The 11062-nt window shown below is 45.5% G+C and overlaps 1 protein-coding gene across 1 annotated transcript; it reads left to right on the top strand.

The window, feature by feature from the left end:
* The first annotated feature begins 1798 nt into the window (after positions 1-1798).
* Positions 1799-10724, top strand: GNRH1 (gonadotropin releasing hormone 1). Its single transcript, XM_040346103.1, has 4 exons — positions 1799-1965; positions 4258-4402; positions 8664-8750; positions 10521-10724. The coding sequence occupies exons 2-4, from the start codon at positions 4259-4261 to the stop codon at positions 10560-10562; spliced, it is 273 nt and encodes a 90-aa protein (XP_040202037.1). The 5' UTR covers positions 1799-1965; position 4258; the 3' UTR covers positions 10563-10724.
* Positions 10725-11062: the final 338 nt, after the last annotated feature.

The following is an 11062-nucleotide window of genomic DNA, read 5'->3' as shown; positions in this document are numbered from 1 at the left end:
TACATACAGCGAGGATCTCCTGTTTACTCGGCAGCCTCTTTAATACAAAGTCCCGCCTCCTGGACCGGCTTCTATGATGGACAGAACACTGGAGACAGTCCCGCCCCCCTCCCTGGTCTCTCCGAGACAGCCAAAATTGCAGTATCGGCGTATAACACACACTATTTGCAACCGATTTGCAGGGTGAAAAAGTTATACGCCAATAAATACAGTATATTGCAACACATGCTTATGCCGGCCAACTGTGTCAAACTAATCTGTCTTATGGCAAGTCTTGCACTGCTTTGCCACTGCAAATGCCACAGTGGATACCATGCCAACCTGGGGCATAAAGACACAAGGTGGGGGGAAAGCGACTAGGTTCAGGTCTGGTCACTAACCTGCGTTGCAACAGAGAAAAGATATACCTGTTACATGTGTATCACACCTTATAATTAGGGTTGTCCCGATACCGATACTAGTATACCGAGCATTTGCGCGAATACTTGTACTCACGCAAATGCTCCCAATACTTTTCTTTTAGGGTAGAGTGGCTGGAGAGGGCGGGAAGAGTCTGGCTGGAGAGGGCGGACAGTGGTGGATGGAGAGTGCAGGCAGAGTTGGCTAGAGAGGGGGCGGGCACAGTCTGTGTCGGTGGATGGTATGCGGGCGGAGAGCGAGTCCTCACCTGCAGTGGTAAGCTGGCAGGGGTGTAGGGCAGCCACATCAGGATCAGTGACCAGTGAACGTCCCTACGCCCATCTTGGTACACTCTGCACTCGGCTTCAGTAAGCAGCAGCAGACATCTTGTTACACCCAGCCCGAGCTATATAGGCTGGGTGTAACAAGATGTCTGCTGCTGCTTACTGAAGCCGAGTGCAGGGTGTACCAAGATGGGCGTTGCAGCATAGTGTTTTTTTTTTTTTTTTTTTTCTAAATCTTTTCATTTTTTGCAACATTTCAGTGCCCACAAGTGCCACCTATCAGTGCCCACAAGTGCAACCTATGAGTGCAATCAGTGCCCATAAGTGCCGCCTATCAGTGCCAGCCATCTGTCAGTGCCACCTATCAGTCCCCATCTGTCAAACTGTCACATGACATTGAAAAAAAAAAAGTATCGGTATCGGCGAGTACTTGGGGAAAAAAGTATCGGAAATCGCTATCGGCGAGTACTTGGAAAAAAGTATTGGTAAAAAGTGGTTTCGGGACAATCCTACTTATAATATATTTGACCAGAAGTAAGATCAGAGCAGCAACAGCATGAGAAGGTTCATAAGCATTGACATATTCCTCCTCTAAACCTGAGACCCGTTTTTCGGTGGTTGCATCCCCCATAGAAAAGATGGCAATTACAAGGTACTGGCTCCTATAGCCAGGGCCTCCAAGTCCAGCTGCCAGGAGGGACCAACTGGGAAAAGCATCCACCGAGGATAAACAAAACTAGGGCGCCCCCAGGTACCAATTCACATCCTGTAGAGTCAAACACTCAGATGTCTGTTTTTTTCTTTATTTGGATAGGACCCCCAGGGCAATACAACATATGTGTTGCCTACTCCTGTACTTGTGTATTGATGTTCTTTTTTTAAATGATTAGCATAGCAGATCTTGCGTTGCAATAGAAAGTGTGTTTGGGTACCGTCTGAATGGGCCCTAACAGATTCTATTGTATTTCATGTAAAATATAGCTTGTGACATGTTGGACTTTAAGTTCCTATAAAAGGAGTTGGGTAAGGGATGTATAATTGTGGTAAACAATAGACAACAGGACATGCTCCCCCCCCCCCCCCCCTCCGAATCAATCTGAGCCAATCTTCCCTGCTGCTGCTGACTTTATCCAGATTAAACAGCAGGGTGCTTTGTATTTACTCTGTCATTGTACAACCCCACACTGCGAGATATGTGTTTGTACTGATGTATAAATAGGAGACATCAAAGGAAACATCTGTCACCAGACCAGAGAGGAGAGACGCCATTCAAGCAGGACAGGTAACGCACTCTAGAGCGGTGTTTCTAAACCTTTTTCCATTCGGAGCGCCCTTGAAAAGTGTTTTCAGTCTTGAGGCACCCCTGTCCAAGGCTTGGATCACACTGCAACGTGTCGGGGTAACACGCGCACAATCGCGCTCTTCCCTGACACACAGGCAAATGCTCTGCTCTTTAGGGGTGCCATTAATTCTTAATGGTACCCCACACATTGGTGCTTTTTAAAGAAAGGGTCTGGGACTTCTTTCCCTGCATTTCTGTGGTTAGGAAAGCCCATTGAAATGAATGGGCTGCCCTACACGCAGCACTCATCCACACAGATGTGAACCAAGTGCTTGTTCACATGTCAGGTTGGAGGGACAGTAAAACCACATGGTTGAGCTGTTTTTACCAACCCCAACTGCTACCCCTTTAGCTGCAGAGGCAGCAACTAGGGGTGTACACATGCTGTGGCTGCAGTTGTAGGTATACCCAGGGCGAAAGGGGCTGCACTGCAACCACCCTGCCGCTGTGTGTATTGCATTTTTGGGCTTAAAACAGGTGGCGAGGAGGCAACATATTGCCTCTTTACCGCCTGTCAAATGTCTCCGAAATAGGGCCAGTATAGATGGGTGCCATTTGACCTACCAGCATGGGAGGAAACCGGAGTGCCCAGAGGAAACCCATGCAAGCACAGAGGGAACATGCAAATTCCATGCAAGTAGTGTCCTGGTTGAGTTCTGAACCCTAGTGCTGCCAGGCACAAGTGATGTAATGCAAAGTGATGTTGCAATTTTCCATATGATTGCTAAGATAGATCAGGAGGGAAAATTGCAGTAGATATGGATCCACCTATTCATTTTAAATATTGAATTTAAGGCTACTTTTACACTGAGGCGCTATAGCGCTAAAAACAGCGCCTGCAAAGTGCCCTAAAAGAGCCTCTCCTTTCACTCCAGTGTGAAAGCCAGAGGGCTTTCACACTGAAGCAGTAAGCTGGCAGGACAGTAAAAAAAGTCCTGCTAGCCGCACCTTTTGAGGTGTATACACCGCTCCTAAAGCGCCCCTGCCCATTGAAATCAATGGGCAGCAACGCTGAACCGCCGGCTAAGTGCTGCTGCAGTTTTAAAAAAAACAGGTCTATGGTTATTTCATATCTGCATGTCCACCTGCCCTTTATTTATGATCAGCCTAGGACTACACTTTCTAGTTTTTATGTACCATATTTATCGGGTATTGCGCGCTCCGGTGTATAGCGCGCACCTCTAAAGTGGACCCAACATTCCTGTAAAAAAAACATTTTATTACATTTTACTACTTACAGTTTTGGTGTCTTGCGCGGCGTCCATCGGCGGCTTCGTCGGGTCCGTCTGCGGCTTCGGGTGTCCTCTTCGTCGGCTCCTGCGTCCTCCCCGCTGCCTCTCGATTCCCGCGCCGAGTTTGAACACTGCGCCGGCATATACCGAGCGCAGTACACTCGGGTATAGTCGGGCAGGCTCGGCTACTCTCGTGCTCACGTCCTGGACGTGAGCGCGAGAGGGGCCGAGCCTGCCCGACTATACACGAGTGTACTGCGCTCGGTATATGCCGGCGCAGTGTTCAAACTCGGCGCGGGTATCGGCGTATATCGCGCACCCACGATTTTGCCCTTATTTTCAGGGCAAAAAAGTGCGTGGTATACGCCGATAAATACGGTATTCTGTTTTCTTGATGTATTTTGCTCAGATCAGTGATGTCGATGGTTTAGGGCAAGGCACACAATGTTTATCTGAAGACATCGTGTGACCTTGTCATCTACAGGGCAGTTAAAATCTACTGTGATATGTATCTTCTTTACATAAAAAAAACAATATCATTACAACAGTGGCAAAAGTGTGTGTTGCTACAGCAATGGCACCAGTAGGAACACATGTAAAGGAGGATGTCTTTTGTTCCAGTGAAAAGTGCCTTCAACACAGGCATGTACTGGCCATTGGGACTACAGGGAGTTTCCCGGTGGGCCGATGACTCAGTGGGCTGGTTTCAGAGACAGCCTGTCAAAGTAATGGCTGTGCGGCTCGCACTCCACTTCATGCAGTGATGTGGGAAGGATGAGAAAAATACAGAGGAGAATAAGTGAAATAATAAAAGAGGTGAGTGAGGACACCTTATGTTATGCCACTTAAGTTTTTTTGCACAATTGCTTCTAGTTTATTGACTGTTTTTATGCTTGTTAGCAAAATTAAAGTGGGCCGGTCTGGATGAAGTCCAGGGCTAAATTTTTGTCTCAGTCCAGCCCTGCTTCTACATATATTCTGTTCCCCTTATTTTGTATAGAATGAGCCGCCATGTGACAGTAGTTCTGCTCCTTGCCGTTGTCCTCCTGCTGTCTTCTCATATGAGTCACGGCCAGCACTGGTCTTATGGACTATGGCCAGGTGGAAAGCGGGAAGTTGAAAGTCTCCAGGAATCCTATTCAGAGGTAAGAATCATTCAGATCAAAGAATGTGTGACAAATAAACTTGTCTTTTTCTATGGAGTGGATAACTCTCAAAGGGTATCTACACCAGGGCATCAAAAAGCCTTGTAAACCTAGGCAGGGTGCATTGCACCCAGGCACCTGCAGAGGTGGGGGCGCCGAACATCTAACAGACTCTCTAATAGAAGCCCTCTCTGTGTCCATCACAGAGGCCCCCCTCCAGGTCCCAATACAGTACTCTGCTTCTCTTCCTGTAGTTTGGTTATTGTTAAGAGATCATGTAAGGGTCCCAGATTAATGAAGACTTTGTGGGGGAACATCTCTGTGCTTGAGTCATTGCCATAGAAACATTTATAAAGGGGAGGAGTTAGTAAAATGACAACGCCCATGTGGGGGGGCGCCAGAAATATTTCTGCACCCAGGCGCCTGTGACCCTAGGATCGGCCCTGAACCTAGGGCTACAATGACCATAACATTCCCTTGCTACCAAAAGATTGAACTGTTTCTTGGCAGTCATCTCATTAGCAGCACATTGATTTCAATGCAATGCACATGAGCCAGGTACCAAGCAGTAGTAAAAAGATTTAATTGCTAGTGTAGTCCTAGACCAGGGGTGCCCAACCAGTGGCCCGCAGAGCCCTCTGATGTGGCCCACGACCTCCTGCTTTGGGATGGCAAGCCCAGATTGTGGGTTGCTGACCCACCATCCCTAAGTTGTCAATAAAGCTGATCGGTCCAACACAATCGGACCCTCTGTTCACCTCTTTTGAACCACAGATGTAAATGGACTTGTGGCCATTTACACCCACTTACCTCCAATCCGATCCGCTAAAAAATAACAGAAAAGGGGATCCGTCCGCTTCCATCTGGGCAGATCAGTTCGGAGGGCCCATAGAGTAGAGCGGGCTGGGTCTGCGTATGCAGAGTGCACTTGGACGTGTCATCCGCCTGTTCCGCTCATTGTGGCCCTTGACTGGTTACAAAGTCGCTTAAGTGGCCTTTGCTCTTCAAAATGTTGGGCACCCCTGTCCTAGACTTTCTAAAGGTCAGGGGTCAAAGTTTAGGGTTAGTCAGGCTGTTTGGGGGTTTTCACTGTGGTCAGGAGTAAGATCTGCCCAGGTGTAAGAAATGCCCCAGTACTAATGTTTACAATGCTGCCCCAACATTGGTTTTAGTGGGAGGAAAGTATCCAATTATTGATGTCAGTAGATTTGGAAAGCATCCCTTCCCGTAGCATTATTGTTAAGAGGCACTTACCCCCATGCAGGCTTCATATTCCATGCTCTGCTACTTCTAATGATGTCGCAACCAGGACTACAGGGACCATCGGCCAGGAGCTCACCCCTTTTTTTACAGTGCCTCAGATACACGTCGGCATGTGGCATCTTTATAGGAAGCCTGTCGGTATAGAAATTTGGAGGCCACATGTAGAAGTTCTCATTATAAAAATGCTTGTTGCCTGACTGTCATTCTGACACACTAAAGCTGGGTATACACGTATCGATATTCAGCATGTGTGTACGCCGTACCCCGTTCATTAGACTAGCTTCTGCTCAACAGTTCTGAAGGAAAACCAGCTTTTGATGAGCACTTGCAGCCAATGGCTGCAGTGCTGATCAGTGTATTCTGACAGGAAGGGAAGCCCCTGCTGTCAAAATCCAATATTGCAGCGGGATAGATCCCTGCATCCACATCAAGTGTGGATGGAGGGATTTGTCAGTTTTTTTTGTTCACCGAAAAAAATATAACTGTGTGTATACCCTGCAACATGTACACAGATGAGGTATTTTGATTATTTTTTTCTGCGCCAATCTTGTTTGATTCAGTGACTCAATTAGGACATATTAAAGCCAGTAGGTTAGTACAGTGTTTCTCAACTCCGGTCCTCAAGGTCATGTTTTCAGGATTTCCCTTAGATGAAACGGCTGTGATAATTACTAAGGCAGTGAATCTGATCAAATCCCCAGTGCAAAATAATGGAAAGCCTGAAAACATGACCTGTGGGGGTGCCTTGAGGACTGGAGTTGAGAAACACTGGCTTAATATATGTCAATCGGTCAGTCAATCTTCAGAAGGAGATCATCAATAGCAGACTCAATGTTTCTCTAAAAACAGGATTAGGTGGGCAGTGATTTCAATATCTGACCAGATGATGTTTGTTGCAGAGAGAGCTGCCTCTGGTCACCATTCCATTAGGTAAAATCCAGCTCATTCACTACAGCATGGAAAAGACCAGCGATTAGACACAAAGGGGCAGATCCACAGAGGGAGTACGCCGGCGTATCTACTGATACGCCGGCGTACTTTCAAATTACCCGCGTCGTATCTAGTTTTTAATCCTCAAACCAAGATACGACAGAATCTGGGTTCGATCCGACAGGCGTACGGCTTCGTACGCCTTCGGATCGTAGATGCAATACTTCGGCGTCCGCTGGGTGGAGTTTGCGTCTTTTTCCGCGTCGGGTATGCAAATTAGCTATTTCCGACGATCCACGAACGTACGCGCGGCCGTCGCATTCTCTTACGTCGTCTCTAGTCGTCTTTTTCCGTCGTACAGTTAAAGCTGCTTTTTTGCGGCGTATAGTTAAGTATGGCCGTCGTTCCCGTGTCGAAATTTGAATTTTTTGTTTTTTCTTGTGTAAGTCGTCCGTGAATCGGGATGGACGTAAATCACGTCTAAGTTAAAAAAAAAATTACGTCGTTGCTACGTCATTTAGCGCAATGCACAGCGGGAAATTTAGAAACGGAGCATGCACAGTTTATTTGGCGCGGGGACTTGCTTCATTTAAATGAAACACGCCCCCTAATCGCCGATTTGAATTACGCACCGTTACGCCGCTAGAGATAAACCTATTTGGGTCCACTTAATCCGGTAAGCCTCCAATCATTCCTGGTGGTGGACACACTTCGGATTGTCACTTTATGTGCATGATGACAAATCACTTCACTGCTGATTGATTCACCAACTGTTGGGACTTTTTTACATTAGAGACTGCACTTATAAGTCCTTGCTCTTTTTTATGGACTCACGATTTGATTTTATTTTATCATCACTTTGAATACTCCTCACAGGGTTTATTTCTACATTCCCTTTTGCACGTATATTTAGCGCTACACTTTGCTGTTTTGTTATATGTTTTTACAGAATTGATCTATTTCTGTTGTGTTGGCGGCCATTTATATGTTTTTAAGTAGCGCGGTGTTATTTATACTGTTTGTATAATCTTTTTACACGCCGCTAGAGATAGACTACGCCGCCGTAACTTTCGGCGTGCAATCTTTCAGGATTCGAACCAAAGCCGGGAAAGTTACGGCGGCGTAGCGTATCTCTGTGGATCTGCCCCAAAGTACTGCTGTAAACTGCAACCATAAAAGTTTACTACACTAAAGACACACGATCGGATATTCTGACAACAATTGTGTGATGGGCGCGTTTTGTCAGATAATCCGACCGTCCGTATGCTCCATCGGACAATTGTTGTCAGAATTTCCGACAACAAATGTTGGATGGTCATGCTCACAAATTGTCCGACAACAAATGTGTTCCGTCAGACTATCCGATCGTGTGTGATCGTCGGCCTAAAATCCAAAGTACAAACACGCATGCTCCAAACCAATGCTGACCATCAGACAACATTAGCAGAAGTTGCCCAAAGGGCATCGCTAAAGATTTGAAAAACCACGTAGTTTCATGTATGTTGGCTGAAAAAGTTCTGCCGTCTGTATGCAGAACAAGTTTACGGCCAACGCCCTTCGGCCAAAAATCCACAGATTTGTCCGATTGTGTGTATGAGGCTTAAAGGGGTTATAAAGGTTTGTTTTTTATTTTCTAAATAGGTTCCTTTAAGCTAGTGCATTGTTGGTTCACTTACCTTTTTCTTTCGATTTCCCTTCTAAATGTTTTTTCTTTCTTTGTCTGAATTTCTCACGTCCTGTTCCTCCTCAGTAAGCTGTTCTAGCTGACTATCCACCGCTCAGATGATGGTGGAAAGCTTACTGAGGAGAAACAGGAAGTGAGAAATTCAGACAAAGAAAACAAAATTTAGAAGGGAAATTGAAGGAAAAGGTAAGTGAGCCAACAATGCACTAGTTTAAAAGGAACCTATTTAGAAAATAAAAAACAAACCTTTACAACCCCTTTAAAATTTGTCACACCATGATTCTGATTGGTTGCTTTTGTCACTGTAATAACCACATAGCCCTTCCTTCGAATTAGGCTCGGATAATATGGTAGTAATTTCAATATGTCATATGTTTATTTTAGGTGCCAAATGAAGTGTCATTTACGGATCCTCAACACTTTGAACGGTCCATTCCACAGAACAGAATCAGTCTGGTCAGAGATGCCTTGGTGAGCGAATGACAAGGGAAATTTAAATATGAACACATTCCAGTCTGTTGTAGCTCTGAGGCCAGCTGCACCATTGGTAGCAGGACAGGACCAGGAAAAGACTAGGGCTATTCTTTCACTGTTTCTGCAGGCTGCTCATGTAATTGGCATAAGCCGTGAAATGGCAACCAGTGTCCCTCATCCAGAATTCAGACTTCTCACCTACCCTAAACTGAGGGATTCTAGATCAGGGTGGTTTCCACCAGTCTTCCCTGACCTTTCAAAGGTTCGGCCTTGGCTTTGAACTCTTGAATGGAGTTTGCCAAACACAGTATGATGAGCCAAAGCAAAGACAGATATGTCTTGGGCAAACTGGCCATGATTTTTATGACTAGAACTCATCCTTGGCTGATCTTGTGCATGTATCAGAGTGTACAAGCGCACAGGATTGACAAACACTGTACTGTACAGGTCCTAGGCAGGCCACGCACTAATAAATGAGAATTATTTTTCATGGAGGTAAGTTGTTATATTCCATTTCTTACAGTACCAACTGGGGACGGAGCATGCACCATACTTGTTCTGTATGAAAAAGTTGGGAAGGAGCATGGACCATACTTGTTCTTTAGGAAAACGTTGGGAAGGAGCATGCACCTTACTTGTTGTTTCGCAAAGAGCATGGACCATACTTTTTCTTTAGGGAAACATTGGGAAGGAGCATGGACCATACTTGTTCTTTAGAAAAAAGTTGTGAAGGAGCATGGACCATACTTGTTGGGTAGGAGCATGGACCATACTTGTTGGGAAGGAGCATGGACCATACTTGTTGGGAAGGAGCATGGACCATACTTGTTGGGTAGGAGCATGGACCATACTTGTTGGGTAGGAGCATGGACCATACTTGTTGGGTAGGAGCATGGACCATACTTGTTGGGAAGGAGCATGGACCATACTTGTTGGGAAGGAGCATGGACCATACTTGTTGGGAAGGAGCATGGACCATACTTGTTGGGAAGGAGCATGGACCATACTTGTTGGGAAGGAGCATGGACCATACTTGTTGGGAAGGAGCATGGACCATACTTGTTGGGAAGGAGCATGGACCATACTTGTTGGGAAGGAGCATGGACCATACTTGTTGGGAAGGAGCATGGACCATACTTGTTGGGAAGGAGCATGGACCGTACTTGTTGGGAAGGAGCATGGACCGTACTTATTGTTTGGGAAAGAGCATGGACCGTACTTATTGTTTGGGAAAGAGCATGGACCGTACTTATTGTTTGGGAAAGAGCATGGACCGTACTTATTGTTTGGGAAAGAGCATGGACCGTACTTATTGTTTGGGAAAGAGCATGGACCGTACTTGTTCTTTAGGAAAACATTGGGAAGGAGCATGGACCATACTTGTTGGGAAGGAGCATGCACCTTGCTTATTGTTTAGGAAAACGCTGGGAAAGAGCATGGACCATACTTGTTCTTTAGGAAAAAGTTGTGAAGGCGCATGGACCATACTTATTCTTTGGGAAAGAGCATGGACCATATTTCTTCTTTATATAAATGTTAGAGGAGGAGCATGGGCTAAAAAGACCGGCTTCCGTAGGACATGGGACATACTCACAGGCCAAAAGTCAGATGGTTCCCACCAAACTGACCATTTGTACCTGGTAGGTGATGTAACCAGATTGTAGCAACGGACATGGGCACCTGGGACAGGTAAGTATAAAGTCTCTTTGATCGGATGATTAATGAGATTTCCTAGACAACACTCATGGATGTATGTATGTTTTACAGATGAACTGGCTGGAGGGAGAGAACACCAGGAGGAAGATTTGACGTTGGCAATAGCTTCTTAAGATATAAGTCAGTAAACCACAAGCTAGGATCACTCCGTATTATGTCCTGTTTATATCTACTAGATCATTGACAGTGTTGGCGTAAATGTGATATCACTGTCTGAGGGAGGAATTTTGTGTAATTTTTGTCTAATAAAGTAGAGAAAAAAAACTTTTTTGTTTTTTACAGCAATTAAATAGAATGGTAATAGTTACTGTAACATTCATTTCTCAGAGTACACTGAAGCATATAGCACTTTGTATATTTAATACTGCTACAAAGAATTGAACACTTGGCCTCTACTTTTATTTCATTTGTTTTAGCCCAATGTGCAAAACTCCTGCAGACAGCAGTATAAGCCATGGGTTACTAACATACAGAACCATGTACCACGATGGGTGAGAAGAGAAATAGTGTTTACTCTCTCTGTGTTGTGCACATCTTGTAGACTCTTTGCATGGTTTTCCTGTGAAAATCATGGGGGGGTGTCTTCTAGGTCT

The sequence above is a fragment of the Rana temporaria genome, chromosome 3, assembly GCF_905171775.1.
Source record: "Rana temporaria chromosome 3, aRanTem1.1, whole genome shotgun sequence".
Classification (NCBI taxonomy): Eukaryota; Metazoa; Chordata; class Amphibia; order Anura; family Ranidae; genus Rana; species Rana temporaria.
The sequence above is the reverse complement of the archived record's forward strand: the minus strand, read 5'-3'. Positions and strand labels throughout refer to the sequence as shown.

Coding starts and splice junctions, on each gene's coding strand:
- GNRH1 (XM_040346103.1), top strand. CDS start 4,259: ATGAGCCGCCATGTGACAGTAGTTCTGCTCCTTGCCGTTGTCCTCCTG. Junction 4,403..8,663: donor TCCAGGAATCCTATTCAGAG/GTAAGAATCATT, acceptor TGTTTATTTTAG/GTGCCAAATGAAGTGTCATT. Junction 8,751..10,520: donor GTCTGGTCAGAGATGCCTTG/GTGAGCGAATGA, acceptor TATGTTTTACAG/ATGAACTGGCTGGAGGGAGA.